General features: G+C 38.3%; 1 protein-coding gene across 3 annotated transcripts; it reads right to left on the bottom strand.

Moving 5' to 3' along the window:
* Positions 1-11,897: 11,897 nt before the first annotated feature.
* On the bottom strand, positions 11,898-16,196 carry LOC116113974 (zinc finger RNA-binding protein-like). 3 transcript variants are annotated; one of them, XM_031400125.1, is made up of 4 exons: positions 15,550-15,653; positions 13,636-13,801; positions 12,432-12,963; positions 11,898-11,954 (listed from the first exon to the last, which is right to left on the bottom strand). In XM_031400125.1, the coding sequence occupies exons 1-4, from the start codon at positions 15,645-15,647 to the stop codon at positions 11,935-11,937; spliced, it is 816 nt and encodes a 271-aa protein (XP_031255985.1). In that variant the 5' UTR covers positions 15,648-15,653; the 3' UTR covers positions 11,898-11,934. The 3 variants fall into 3 exon arrangements, with proteins under 3 accessions (XP_031255985.1, XP_031255992.1, XP_031255998.1); XM_031400132.1 differs by lacking the exon at positions 11,898-11,954 and adding an exon at positions 16,020-16,196 and having other exon boundaries at positions 12,168-12,963; positions 15,550-15,611; XM_031400138.1 differs by lacking the exons at positions 11,898-11,954; positions 15,550-15,653 and adding an exon at positions 16,020-16,196 and having other exon boundaries at positions 12,168-12,963.
* Positions 16,197-16,202: the final 6 nt, after the last annotated feature.

Raw genomic sequence — 16,202 nt, forward strand, 5'->3', positions numbered from 1 at the left:
AACACACAAACCACAAACAGTAAAGAAATACGTACAATTTTACTTTGGTTCACCCAATTAACCGGTTACGTTCAGTTGAGTCGATATTATTGCTATACTACCTCACCACTCTCGTTTACAATGAATGTAGTTTGTTCTATTGTTTGCTATCACTTATTACAAGAGAAAAATATGTTTATATATTAAGTTTAAAAGACTAAAACGTAATATTATAAATATTTCTAATCTTAAACTCAAACTTAATAAAGAATTAACAACTTAAAGAAATTCTTCTGACTCTTTATGAAAAAAGTCTAAACCACTAGTAAAATCCTTAAATATATCAGCATAACTCATTAATGCTAAAGTGGTTGACAACTCCAACCCCAATTACCCTTTTTCCGCTTGAGCTTGGTAAACCAAAATGATCACTTATGGAATGCTATAACTCGTCAAATTGTTATAGATTACAAATTAGGCAATAAATGTTGTTAGTTTTCACCCCCTTATTAGTGCCCTTATGCTTTAAAGTTTGGAGTTTAGTGAGTTTGTTGATAGCAAATCTACTCTGAAACTGATGGAAGATTTCTTTCAAGATATTCAAAAGATTACAATCTGGCAGCTCTTCATTATCTTGTTATCTAGTAATTATTGAACTTCGCAGGATTTCACTGATGCATTTTAATTAATGGATAAAAAATAGCAAGTTGACAATTGACTTAATGGTTCACATTTAATATCATAATGCCCCAAATATTTTAGCTCATGCTTCTGTAGAGGGGCGAAGTTAAGTTGATTGGTCCAAATATTTTAGTTGTATTTTCCAAATAAATGTCTGGTAACATTTCCTGTATCCTCTCAGCAGTACAAAAAAGGTCTGCAATAGCCATTCACAAAGCAAGGAATTATACTTTGTGTCAGAAAATATTAATGAAGCTGTAACATGTTCTTCTGCTTCGTCCAGTAAAAGATGTGGTCCTCAAGCGTATAAAGCTTTACAGAAATTGTCATAATCCATTTGCAAAACCACTATTGCATCAATAAAAATTCCTATGAAACAATTCAAAAAACATCAATTATGAACTGTTTATACTGATAAGAGACTAATGGCACATAATTATGTAAATAGTAAGCTACTATACGCCTTCGTCATGCTTCAATAGTTGATTTTCCAATGACTCCTCTTCCATTCCTATATCCTCCTATATGGGCTAAAAATTATATTAGATCTGAGGAAGTCTAATAACATTATAAATATGTCACAGTCCAAGGCCTTGACTCAATTTTAATTGAGCTCACACTTAAGATACATTGTGAATTATCTGCTCTATGAGTTGGGTCATCCCATGAGTTAAGCTGAATTGGGTCTGACCCATTCGTCCACAACAGTCCACAATTAGGATCGAAATCCTAGTCAATTTCCTCTTCTAATAAGATCCACGATCTCACCCAAAGAGGAAAGCCTGAACCGATAAAGGTAACAAATCTAATCTCCTTCCAAAAGGACAACTCTCACACCAAATAGGATTCACAGTCCTACTAGGATTCGGACCCTTTGGGTTCACTATATAAGCAGAGGCAAACCCTCTCATTAGGCATTCAAAAATCACCCCTAAGTTCCAGCATTCTTACTCCCTAGCTCTTCGCATACTCCAATGACATCCTTATGTTACTAAGCCCTTATCAACCGCAAAGGCACCCTCCGCAAGTCCATCAAGATTGTCAGTGGCTTGCAACACAAGATTTTGTCTTCTCAAGTTTAATTGTAAATTTTATTGTTTACAATTTGGTGCCCACTGTGGGGCCTTTGCAATTTTTCGTCTCAAAACGACTTGTTGAAGCTGCTCCTCCTCCCCATTTGACTATCATGACCAATGACATAGAGATTCTGACGTCTGATGTCGCGGCACAAATTGCAGCTCGACTGCTGCTTATTATTTGAATCCAGCTTTTCAGTATGACCGTGCAACTTTCTACAGGAAACTAGAGGTTATGCGTGGTTTCCTTGATGTTATCGACAATAAAGCAAGTGCATTCAAGTTGAGTAAGACAAAGCTAGTGGACGAAAGTAGAATATATCGAGATCGCGAGGAATGCTTTTCTCGTGACCTTGCCCTTCAAACTTGCAGAACCACACGACCTGGTATGTGATACTTATTAAATTTCTCAATTTTAAGTCCAATTTCTAAGTTATGAATTTGTTTATTTGATTATTTCATATGGTTAACACTCTTAACTTTTAATTAGATGAATGGTGGAGGACATATGGGTATAGTACTCCACAGTTACAAGAGTTTGCAATTAAGATTCTGAGCCAAACTTCAACCTTTTCGGGATGTGAGCGAAATTGGAGTGTTTTCGAACGTATCCATACAAAACGAAGGACTAGATTGGAGCATCAACGGTTGAATGATTTGGTTTTTATCCATTATAACTTGCGTTTGAAAAATAGGTATAAAGCATTGGCAATTTTAATATTTTTATTATCTCGTATTTTTATTGATATTTTTATTTAGCGTGTCTTTCAGGATATGTCACAAGAAAAGCAGTTGTGATCCTATCGATTATGAAAGCATTGACAGAACAGAATTTTGGATTGCTGATGATGAACAAGAGGGTGATGACTTCAATTTAGATGAATTGGAGCAAGCACTTTATGAAGAAGGATCTATTCCTATCGGTGTTGATGACCAACTCTATTATGATTCAGCAGGTGGTTCACAAGGTTGTTTTCCAACTTTTAACCAACTTGGTAACTATTTTAATTTATAATTAAAATATCAAAAAACAATGTACATTATAAATTTTAACTTATGTTTTTAATTTTTGCTAAATTTGTAGTTGATGGTGATGATAATGATGATGATGTGGATAATCAATTTAGGATGGAATCAATTTAGGATGGGTTGATCCGTTGAAGAATTTGTTTGGTTTCTCCTTTTTCCCTTCACTTACCGTGAGTTGCTATTGAATTTGTTTATGGTTGGGTTGGTGGAATGGATTGATATTGTGTAATTTTAAATGTTGGTTGGTGGATTGGTAGCTATTTTATAATTTTGTAATTTTGATGGTTGGCCGTTGGTGGATTCATATTTGATAATTGATATTACTTTGTAATACCTTTAATGTTGTTTGAAACTTTAGAGTTTACTTTAGACTTGAGGATTGAATTTGTAAACTTCAACTATCAAACTTTGATGGTTTTATTATTGTTGTAGGGTTGGTTTGATGGTTTTTAAACTTTAGTTAGATAGAGAATCTGAATTTTTTTCCTTTTTTTCGTTTTTGCTGACGTCACTGGTTCAACCGACCAGTCAAACCATTCGAACCGGGAACCGACCATTTGGTCGGGTCGACTCCCAGTCCGATTTTCAAAACATTGGTTTCTAGGTTATATGGTGACGTAGCACGACATCAAGGCCAATCCAGATCAGAGCAGGCTGGTTCTAGGCACCTCGTCCTCAAATAGCATAAAAGACGTGTAACGTCTCACATGGAGAATAGCCGCCCTGAGCTGGTTCATCTCCAAGTCGGTTGAGAAATGCCACATTTTCTTCGCCACCCTCAGGAAGTTAAAGAAGTTTGAATAGACTCAAGCATACGAAGAGAAATTGGTTCAACTGAAACGGTACTTAACACCGCCTCCACTACTCTCCCAACCAAAGACAGGGGAACGACTCTTCACTTATTTGGCAGTATCAGAATTCGCCACATCCGCCGTGCTAATCCAAGAAGAAAGAAAACAATTGCCAGTCTATTACACCAGCAAGTCTTTGCTCGACGCCGAGACTTGGTATAACCAACTTGAGAAACTGGCACTTGCCCTAATTGTAGTCGCAAGGAAGTTGTGGCCATACTTTCAATGCCACCCAATCACATTCTTCAGCTCCTACCCCTTGAAAAAGATACTCCATAAGCCAGATCTCTCGGGTTGGCTCATTCAATGGGCAGTGAAACTGAGTGAATTCGATGTCTCCTTCCAACCCCGCACCGCGATCAAGTCTTAAGTGCTAGCTGACTTCATTGTTGATTTTGCACCTAGAACTTCTATTCAGGTGGAGAGGAAGCTCTTATAACTGACAGATCATGCAACCTCCAAATGGATTCTATTAGTGGATGACTCAAGTAATATCAATGGTAGCAGGCTAGGACTGGTACTCATCTCCCTAGAAGGAGACATTTTACAACAAGTCATATGGTGTATCTTCAAAGCAACCAATAACGAGACAGAATACAAGACGCTGATCATTGGGCTCTCACTCACTAAAGGAATGGGAATAAAAAAGGTGGAAGTGAAATCCGACTCACAACTGATAATGAATCAACTCCAAGGCTCCTATCAAGCACAAGACACTAAGATGACTTCGTATCTAAACTTGGACAAAAAGCTCTAATCATCATTTGAAGAAATCATAATCACCTAGGTTCTAAGGACTGAAAACTCCCATGTAGACGCCCTTGCAAATCTTGGTTTGGCCCTAAAGACCCAGCACCCGACAACGATCACCTTGGTACACCTACAAGCATTAGCAATTACTGTTGGCTCGGCCGAAGTCGCTCCGGTCAGCCCAGACGAGTCTTGGATGACACTCATCCTCCATTACCTAGAAAACGATAAATAGAATGAGGCACAGCGACTCAAAGTTAAAGCGACACGGCTCACCATACACGAATGCCGCATACTTAGAAGATCGTTTTTAGGATCATATCTCAAGTGTATCACCCCCATAGAAGCAAAGTGTGTGCTCGCAGAACTACATGAAGGCAAGTGCGGCAATCAAGCAAAAGGACGAAGCCTTGCCAATAGAGCATTGACAGTCGGCTACTATTGGCCTACTATGCTCTTCGACTTGGCTAAGTACTCCAAGAATTGCAATAGCTGCCAATGCTTCGCCAATGTATCACATCTACCTCCAGAACAACTTAATTCATCCTCATGTCTTGGCCATTCATAAAGTGTGGGATGGACATTGTGGGCGAGTTACCTATTGCGCCACGCCAAAGGGTGTACATCCTCGCGGTTACCGACTACTTCACCAAATGGATAGAAGCGAAAGCCTTCACTCAAGTTAGGGATCGCAAAGTGAAGAGCTCTGTGTGGAAGAATGTGATCTGTCGGTTCGGCCTACCAAAAGAAATAATCACCGATAGCGGCTCCCAATTTATCAATTCCGGCTTCTAAAACTTCTACAGAATGTGGGGGATCAAGTTAAGATTCTCCACGCCATGCTATCCCCAAGTAAATGGACAAGTTGGGTCCTCAAACAAAACTATTCTCGAAACATTAAAGAAGAGACTACAAAGGGTAAAGGGAGTTTAGGCAGATGAGCTCCCTAGGGTGTTATGGTCCTACCGCACCACAACGCGATCGTCTACAAGAGAAACACCTTTTTCCTTGGCCTACGGTTCGGAAGCTGTTATTCCAATAGAAGTGGTGATCCCCTCGACTCGGCTGTAGTGGATGAACAAAGACACCAACTGGCAACAACTTTGCCATAACCTTGACACCATCGACGAACTAAGGGATCAAGCCCTTATTCTCAATGTCATATATCGGCAAAAAAGGGCTCGGCACTATAACAAGAATGTCCAAGCCAGAGTCTTCAAAATTGGCGACTAGGTCTTGCACTAAGTATTCTAGAATACAAAAGTATTAGGAGTTGGCAAACTTGACCCCACATGGGAAAGCCCCTACAAAATCATCAAGGTTGTCAGAAAATGAGCCTATCAATTGCAAACACCAAAAGGCAAGAACATCACTAACAATTGGAATGCCACTTACTTAAAGGCCTACCATTTCTGAAACTACTTGGCTCGGCTTTACCACGAGTAGCTCCCAATCATTCTTTACAATGGGGGACAGGATGGGCCTATCCACTCCCTCTAGTTTTCTTAGACAATTTTACTCCAGTTGAGACTATTATTCATCATTCAATAAATCGAAGTATTATTCAGTTACAAAAAATATTTTTAAGTGTTTTTGATATAATCGCCATAAGGGCCGTGAGGGACATCCCTTTCAGAAAATCATTCAAACAATTAGACATTTGTAACATTTAGTAAATAATAAGTAAATTTCACACATAAAAAAGAAAGAGGAAAACAAATGGAGCCGAGCCCTATCTTAAAAAGCCCCAAGGGCTAAGTTCTTTACTATTCTGTGCCCTCGACACTTAGACAAAGGAAAATGTGCGCTCGGCACGTACAAAAATAAAAATGAGTTTTGACTTATTTATCTTTAGTGGACATGCCACTTGGCCCGACAACAACCCCAGTTGGTGACCATCTAGTTAGAATGCTGCTTCGATCGACTCTTTCAATCCATCGCCCGACTCCCCAACTTGAGTTTTAGAAGCAACGAGCCCATCTTCACAACCGTTCAGCTTAGGCCCAAGTCTATGCTCCGCAAGGAAAGCCTTATACTCTGCGATGTCTTCATCTGACTCTCATTCGTCTTGCTTCCCTTCCTTAAATTCCTCCTTCAACTCCAAGCAAGTCTTCAAGACCGCTTCCACAAAGATGGTCACCAGCCTCTTAATGAGAGAAGCCCTCTCAGTCTCCCACTCGGCTCGAGCCTTCTGCAATTGGCCAACGAGCTTTATACGGACCTTCTCAAACTTTTTCTCTCATTCATGTACAAGTGGAGCCAGTTTTCCAACTCGAAGTTAGAGTCAGGAAGCTCCTTGCTGTGCTGTTCCAACTCTTTTTCCTCCTCTCCTGTATGGGCACCCCTGGAAAGAGCCTACGGTCACGGAAAAACAAACAAATTTTAGACAAGTGAAAAAATAAATAGTACTGGATAAAACAAACTCGAATACCTAAAAGAACTGAGCCATAGTCCACTCAGCCACATGTGCCGCATCGAACAGCCCAAGTTGGCCCTCATCCTCGAGAAGCGGGGGGGACTCCAAGACAGCCCTGACAAAAGATTTATCAAAGTAGGCCGAGGCATCAGACGAGATGACAATCTTCATGCTATCGTCATCTGGCACCACCACTGTTGGGGTTGGCATCACCTTTTGACCAGGCAGAGACACGTGACTCAGACTTGCATCAACCGCAGCCGAAGAGTCCCCCCTTACTCTGCACTTTTCCTCTTCCAAGCCGATTCGATTCGATGCTTCTCTTTTTTCTCTTTCATGGATGGGACTTTAAACTCACTCATCATCCTTTCTTCTGCAAGGTACAATTCCTCTGTGGTTAGTTGATGACGAATGGATCTATTAAAGACGACAAGGTTGTTATACCGAACCAACAAGACGTACAACAATAGGTTTTCGAGAGGAAGCAAGGTACCTTGTTGCACCTCGAAGACATGCCTCCATAAAGGCCTCCTTCATAGATTTGCCTCATCTAACACTTGGTGGTAATTTCTTTCCTATTCCGATAAAGCTAGGATGACTCGACTCTTCTCCTCGGCACGGAGTCTTGGCAACACTTTATTGTAGTTCAAGTCTACAAAAGAAGAAATAATGAGATTCAGTACACCAATAGTTAGCTAAAATAAAATCTCCTCACCTATCATTTGCCAGAAGAAAGGAATACCCTCGACTCCACCTTCCCCAAAAACCAAGTCACCTTTCACAAAGAAGTAGTCGTCCTTCCATTTCTTGTCATACGTTTTCAACAAAGTCACCAAGTGCCTCCGGTCGTGCCACAACATAAAAAGGTATCTACCTCTCTCCTTGTCATGCTCCTTCAAATAATACAAACAGTGCAGATCTATAGCTCTAAATTCTATGCGGAGTCGTGAACATAAACACTCGATAGACATGAGTAGCCGCCACACGTTTGGCATCAACTGGCTTAGGGCAATGTTGTAGTGTCTCAATACTTCACGCACCAACCAAGGAATGGGAAAATGCATTCCCTCTACCAGGGTTTGCTCATAAATACTGATCCAACACGGCACAGACCAATCCACCCTCTCATGCCTAGTCGGCACCCTTATCTCAGTGGAAGCAAGTATCTTGTACAGATACTGAGCTTCGTAAGCTCCACCGGCTTGATCTAGGATGGCGAGTTGTCAGCAAGCATCCCAACTTCGGGACGGCTCTAGTTGTCCCTATTGTGGCCGTTGGTCAAGAGTGTTTCAGCCCCACTTGTCTGATCCGCATCGACAACATTTTTCGATCAGATTTGTTGCCAGAGCCTTTGCTGCTAGAATCATCATCATTCAGCTCTGCAGCACGGCCACTTGGCATATTTCCCACATGAAAGGCAAGGTTCACTGTTGGGATTCATGCAATTTGGATATGAAAATGGTGTAAAAATGATGAACAAGATAATGGTGCAAGGTAGAATACAAGCATAACACATAAGCCCAAAAAATGTCAAGGTAAGGATGGAATATTACCTATTCATTTGCTATTCAACACTTGAATCTTCTTTCTTGGAGTCTTAGTTCTTTAAGTGAACCGAAGAACCTCAAAATGTGATCCACACAAGCCAAGGAAGAGAGCAGAGAGAGTGAGAGAGAAAATGAGAGACTGATTTTGTTTCAATTGTTTTCAAAAAATGAAAATGGTATAACACTTGGTTTATGTACCACGGGTACATAGTGTAATATTAAATTGTCTGGGGAAGTCCTCAAACAATTTAAAATTAATCTTAGAAAAGAGCATTTATGTCAAGTCCTTGGTTTTATGGTTAATTCATAATTAGCCCAAATTTTAATCTCATTAAATATTCTAACTCTTTAGAATAAAACCAATGCACTTTTGTCCCCATTATTGAATCTGATTCTATAATAATATTTAATAAATCCTTATTACCCTTGGTTAGTGTTAACTATCTATGGATAATTATCTCTCACCAATACATTAATTCGAATGCAACTGTTGACATCCAAACATCATTAATCCAATTAATGATATGTATTACTCCCTCTCCTTGAGCTTGGTTTTATGTGTGACCATTTTGGTTTACTATGATCTAGCCGTGGGCCCAATATCAAATTCTGATATTTTTCATTATAACTCTTTGTAATCAAAACTCTCACTAATTATGGTAGACGTCTAGCAATGTTCCATAACCTCTAAACCACAATGAAGTGTAAACTCCAATGAACCTTTTCTGATCATACTTACAGTGTCGTCTCGAGTCCTCGCACATGAATAACATATGACCAAACCGGCTTATTACATAAGACATGACTAGTCTCATGCTTATACACCATATGAACCATTTGCATCCTATGTTGAATCCAATTGTGATGTCTCAAGTCTAAGGATCAGTGGTACACTAGCACAATCCTATGATGCATCATTAACCACATTCTAAATGTCAATGTGATTCATTGTAATCGATCATATTTGATAAACGATTCTCTAACCTTTTATCCATGCTAATGCCTTATTGACATACCTCTTATAATCACCCATACTAATACCATCATATCATATTCAATGGAGACATTCAGCATGCCTACTATGCAATGTTATTGCCCAATTAACATTACTTGCGTAGGGAATTCTTCGATGATTTGATCTTCTAAAGATTTGTGTCATCTGGATATTTCATATACAATATTAGATATAATATAAACGAATAGTAAATCAACATGTGAAATAAGAATATTTTCTTTTATTCATAATATATTTACAAGATATAATGTCTTGAAACGGACAACACAATTGGTTCCTAAGTCATACACTAACATTCACCCCCTTGGATGAAGCCGTCTCGTCACCTATCGGGAGCACCACCATGGTGGGTGCATCTTCGTACTCATTCCCTCCAGACATTGCTGCTTGGCTCCAATCTTCGCAATCATCAAGATAGACTTTTCTCTTGGCACTTATCGAGTAAGTCCCGATCACACCTCGTTCGACTCGACCCAATCCAATTCAAATGATCTCTTAAAAACCTTTCACCTTCCCTCCTTTCTTCCCAGCAAAACCAGAAATCACTTCTCTTTTTGAAACTCGCCGAAGAGCTCCACAAAACCACTGTCTTTCCAAAAACTCAAAACCCAAACTTAAAACAAACCAGAATCCTCCCAAACAAACCTCCAAACACTTCCCTTCTCACACTCTCAACGCAAAAATAACAAAAAACTGAGAAAAGAAACAAAAAAAACAAGGATTTACCATGACAAATGGTCGAAAACGGGAAATTTCAAGAGCAAAATGCCGCCGGTGTTCTCTCTCTCTTGAAACAAACCCAAATGTTTTAATGGGTTTGAAAAATGAAGAGATGTCGCCTTTAAAGGACGCCAATCAGCCAAGGGACACGTGGTCGAATCCTATTAGCAGTCGAAAGGTGAAAACTTTTTGTTTCCTGCCTCTCCCATCTAGCACGTGATCCACACGAAGCAGGACACATGGTTATCTTCACTGCACCATGCTAGGATCCTTCCATCATACTAAAACAGCACGACTCAGATGTATCCAACAAGGCGCCTTAATAGATGGCCAAGACCCATACCTTCACGCATAAGGGAACAATCGCCGATCAAAATCGTTATCCCGTGGCTCCTCATTCTCACAACCCATGTTCTCTCCATGGCCGAAGCGGCGTCAAATGATCTCATCTGGAGGATTTAAACTAAATCACATACTCCCTAGCTCACCCCTAAGTTCCAGTATTCTTACTCCCTAGCTCTTCGCATACTCCAACAACATCCCTACGTTACTAAAGCCCCCATCGACCGCAAAGACACCTTTCGCAGGTCCATCAAGATTGTCAGTGGCTCGCATCACAAGATTATTTCTTCTCAAGTTTAATTGTAAATTTTATCGTTTACACCTCCCAGGCCTTTTGCCATGCCAAGGAGCTGCTGCTTGAAGGTGCACCAAATGTCACACAATTCTCACCATTTTCATTGCAATGATATGTCTCCAACACAACCCCTAAAAAGTTGCATCTTGTGTAGTTGAGTCTTATGCTTTTGATTTTCCACAATGAATATAATGTAGCATATTTTGCACAAGTAGGCCGAAAAGAGTGAGTCTATCACCACCACCACCAAAACTTTAAAGTTGAGTGCAATAGGGAAATCTACTAATAACTTCACTGCATCCACACCTCACTGGAGGCCAAAAAACACCCTACAAGCTCAATAGACCAAGATAATTACATAAATGTGGTAGGTACCTCTCCTAGTGACTCAAACACAAGACTCCCTAGATATAACTAACCCCGTGGCTAAAGGGTTTACCATCCGACCACAAGATGAGAGGTTGAATAACTTCAGTTTCCTAAGAAAGGATAAGGAATCAAGAAAAAAGTGGACATATTGAAATTCATCAAAAGACAAATTGGCACTAATGGGTCATCTAACTTGGCACAACCCAACAAATATATGAATTAATAATTAATTTGGGGAGCATGAGTGGACAACAGTAAATAGTGATGTTTCTAGGTAATATTTATCGTTTTTGTTATTTTATAAGTGTTTTGTTTTAGTTTGTGGGTTCGTATGAATCACACAGAAAAAGCCATTAGTTTGTGCCTTTGACTTATGAATTTTGATTAGGACATGCCGCAGTTTTTGCTCTTATTGTTGCAACTAATTGGGTGACAAAAGGGGGTCCAGATATTTCACATTTTTTTTCTTTTTTATTTTCTGCTTGTTGGTTCAAAAATATTACACACATTTTGTACAAAGTTTGCTTTAGATTAAAATGCTAGTCCAAGTTTGCTTACGTGATTTGCTTTTTGTGGGAAATTAAAACTATATAGATGCTGCACAAATTACTGTTTCATACATCAAACTTCTCTGATGCTCAAATTTTTTATACGGAATCACATCATCCCTGCAGCCTTCTTTGAAGAATGGATTTTCCAATTCTGAGTTTTCCATAGTCTGGCATCTCTTAACCAGTCCTTGATTAATGACAATACTTGTATATAAAATTATTGGATTTATACTCAGCATTCATTCCTTAACAAATACTGCTTCCATTTCTAGATCAAAGTAGCTCTCAAATGTTGTTTCAGATGTGTCATGCATTATAATTCTCCTTCTGAAACTAAGAGGGAATACAATAAGTTAATAACCAAAAGATTAATTTGCAGTTAGATAATTGTTAATTAAGGTACTAATTCACACTATAGGAGAGCACTTTCCATTTCATTTCTTTCGTAGTAAAAGAGATTAAAGAAGGGGATGAGAAAGGGAAGGAGAAGAAATGAAGAAAATAACTTTGATGTTGAATGTATTTTAATGAAAAGCTAAGTCTTGGAATTATCATAAGGGCATATATATAGGCCAAGCCTAATCCCTACTCCATCACAGAAGAAAATATCAAACAACCATCCAAAAATATCCAACATATAGATATACAAACAGTAAAAGAGGAAAATATGCAAAAGTACTAAGTAGACCAATTCCTACGCCTAATATAAGTGGTTAGGTCCCTATGATGTTCAACATCACTTTTCTTACAGTTCCACCCTTTGTAGCCCCGTATTCTCAATGTCATGGCGTCAAATTATATGCCGTTTACCTTCAAGGTGCATCTTATATGCATCCTCATTTGGGCACCAAAGATCACACAACTTGCAGTATTTTGGCTGCTTCGGGAGATCTCCACTATCTTTCCTAGCACATTCTAACTTTCCTAGTTCAACCTTGTGCTTTTTACCACATAAGTGTTGTTTGAACAATTCTGCACTTGTGCAACCGGTATTACACACCTTGCCCCACCTCTGCTGGTTAGCTTCTTTGCTGCATTGACCAACATCATTCCTATGTAATTTCATGTTCTGTAGCTTGGCCTTGTGTTTTTGACCATCTAGATGTTGCTTATAGTTGCGGGTACCATGGCAAGGTACATTGCAGATTGTGCAAAAAATAACATCTGATTGATTTGTATGCATGGGCTTGCTATTTGATGATTGTGGCTGTTGAGGCTGCAAGCTTTCACTGCCGCTTGGTGCTGCGTCTCGCTTCATGCCAGAAAGCCAAGGGCTTGAACTTGAAAGTGACTTGGAAGTAGGAGTTCTGCTTGGACTTACAGTTGAGCTTGATGATGGCACCTGAAACATTATGGTGCAGAAGTTTGAAAATAGAGCTAAAATGAAAAACTATACCAGTACGGTTTGTTAATGCATAAAAAAGAGTTATATACAGTACAGAGCAAGAAAAAGAGAGAGTACCAACCAATACATATATCTTACAATTTTTAAAACACAATGCAAATACGTTTTACCTATAATTATAATTTGTTAATTATTTGGTTCCGACTATCATCTAACCTCTTTAATATTTAGGAAAACTCTAATTGAACAAAGATTACCAATTTTTCTCATGACCCTTATGTGCTTGTATATCAAGAAAAGCATAAACGAAGCTATTCAGTTATCACAAGATGTTACAACCACAATAACCATATGAGAGGGGAAAAAGCCACCATAATGTTCACATGAACTATGAGTGGAAGTCAAAGTCAAAACAGACCTATTTTGCTCAATGTTATTTCTGGAAAAACTAGACAGATAGGCTTCTGTATTGCCCATGTGTAGTGCTTACACATTTAATCAGAAAATGAACCCAATTGAGAACGGTTTAACTAGCCACATGCATTTCTTCTCAATATACTCTATTCCAACTAACAAAAACATAATGTTGACAGTCATTGAAAAATATGAATTTAATTTGCAGTTCACCATCTTCGTAGTCATCTAAATAATGCACATTAGAAAAATCACATGAGCAATCCTCTCCAATGGCACAGGATCTGTCTTGAAGTCCTTGTCAGTTTGCAACTGTGACAAGAAAATCTTTCTCCGATATGCTAGTTCTCTTTGGATTGCCAGCTCCAAATCCATAACATATTTGCGACTCTCATCACCCATTTCCAGTACAGTTATTTCTCTGCAATATTTTACATGTAAGTACTTATTGATTAGATTCTTCATATAAGAACTAATTAAGGACCATGTCTTTGTGAAAGATCATATACAAAAAATTAGCTCCATTGTATGAAGCAAAAACCTTCACAAGTCAAAGAAATAGAAGGCTGTTAGAAACTAAATATTCAATTTTGAAAATAGGTTCAGCCCCTCGGTCTCCTCCTCTCAAGCAACCCAAAAACGAAAAGAAAAAAAAAAAGAGACATTACCTAGCACTTCTTATGAGAGCACAAAATATGGCTCTAAACTAAGAAGAGCTTCAAGCTTAGAATAGACAATTGCATAAAGGGCTAATGTTGCTCCAAGATTTAAAGCAAAAACTTCTTTTAACAGAAAATCAATTCATACCAAAAAGAAATTAAGAAACGCTATTTTTCAGAAGAAATGAAGTATTGTATGTGTCTTGTACTCCCACAGAGGGAAAAAAAAGTGGGAATGATTTTAGTTTTAGTAATGAAATATATATATAAAGTGTTGTCACGGTATTACTTGTTCGCTTGTTGTACATTAGCATTTGAAAACCCCCAAATCGAAGCCCTAAAGGCTAAAGCAAAACCCAAAATGAAAGTTTTAACTGTACATTCCCGCACCAACATGTTTAACTTGCGCTTCAAGAAAGCACAAGATGCTCAATCAAAATCAGAATAGAATGAAACCAAAAGGAACATAAACTAAGTCAAAAGTTATGAAATAGCCATATCAACAACTTAAAATATCAAACCAAAATTGAACAATTGACAGAACTAAAGCGGAAAAAAAAAATTACTTGATGAGCAATAAAATAGAAAGCTAATCACAAAATGAGACTAAAACAACAGCCAACCTAGAAAATATTTTTATTTATACAAAGTAAAAAAGCTTTGTTTTAGTGCATGCTCAAGTGTAGGGAACTAACATTAATAAGAAAGCTAAAACACTACCTTAAAAATTGATCCGGAAAGTGATGAATGACAAATAAAACATGTAAAGAAGGAGCTTTTTTTCCCAGAAAATGAAGATGGAAAAAGAAGTGAAAGAAAATAACATTTACCCTAACGAGAATAAGCATTCGGAGTTGCATTATCATCAGATTGTGTATTCTGGGAGCAGAAAATGGAATCTTTGGTTCATGAAGAGTGTGTGAGTGTCAGTGTGTACAAAGCAGTATGGGGGTATTTCAGTCATAAGAATCGCGAAAATTGTAGCAGGAGACCCCACTTCCTTCAACAAAAAAGGGTACATGGGGCGCTTGCTTCTGTTTGTATCTAATTTTGGGATTTGTTACCTTACTGGGTAGGAAGCCCCCAGTAAGGGTACTGGATAGTGCTGTCAACCTCCAAGCAAAGGTAATAACAAAATTTACAGGGCATAGAAACTCACCACTCAGTAGAATCCACCAAAGAAAACAGGGTAAACTCAGCAATCAAAAGAATCCACCTAAGAGATAGAATTAAAAGTTGAAAAAAAAAAACCAGTCCTTCCAGAACTGAAATTCATAATCAAAATCAATAATCACTTGTCCTCAGAGTTACAGCACCAAGGACTTACATACCAGTGTTGAATTGACCCTCAAAGCAAAGGTATTAACAAAATTAATGACAGACTTTGACTCATAATGAAAATTAACTTAAGTCTTACAATAGTTGAACCTTTAACTTAAAACTAAATAAACCCATAAGACATCCTAGAAAATTTGAAAGACAGACAATAGCAAGGGATTATTTTTCTTACCCGGAGACTGACCTTTTCTTCAATGTGCTGCCCCTTTTGTTCTTACCATTAAGAGACAACAGCTGCAACAAGGTCAAGGATAGGTTAGATTTTGGCATACCCAATAAAAATATTGGCTTTTCTTTACTATTCCTATTGCTCTTTTAAAAAACAGAACTCTCAAATATTTTTGGATCGTGGAACATTCTCTCAAAGAAGATATTGAGAGAGAATAAGAGAAAAAAGAGAGTTTGTTTATGAAATGGAGAAATCCCAGAAAAGAAAAAAAAAAAATTCCACACAAACAAACGAAATTTACATGAGAAGATATTTAGGGCATGCACAAGTTTAGGGAACTAACATTAATTAGAAAACTAAACCACTATCTCAAAAATTGGTCTGGACAGTGATGAATGGCAAATAAAACATATAAAGGAGCATTTTTATCCCCGGAAAATGAAGATGGAAAAGAAAGTGAAAGGAACACTTACCTTTACGAGAATAAGCATTTATCATCCGATTATATTTTGGGAGCAGAAAAAAGTAAAAAGTAGTCCTTGGTTCATGACGAGTGTGTGAGTGTCTGAGTGTCAGTGTGTACGAAAACAGTATAGGGGTATGTTGGTCATAAAATTCCCAAAAGTTGAAGCCGGTGACACGGAAAACGGTACGTG

Source organism: Pistacia vera, unplaced genomic scaffold (genome assembly GCF_008641045.1).
Source record: "Pistacia vera cultivar Batoury unplaced genomic scaffold, PisVer_v2 Contig121, whole genome shotgun sequence".
Taxonomy (NCBI): domain Eukaryota; kingdom Viridiplantae; phylum Streptophyta; class Magnoliopsida; order Sapindales; family Anacardiaceae; genus Pistacia; species Pistacia vera.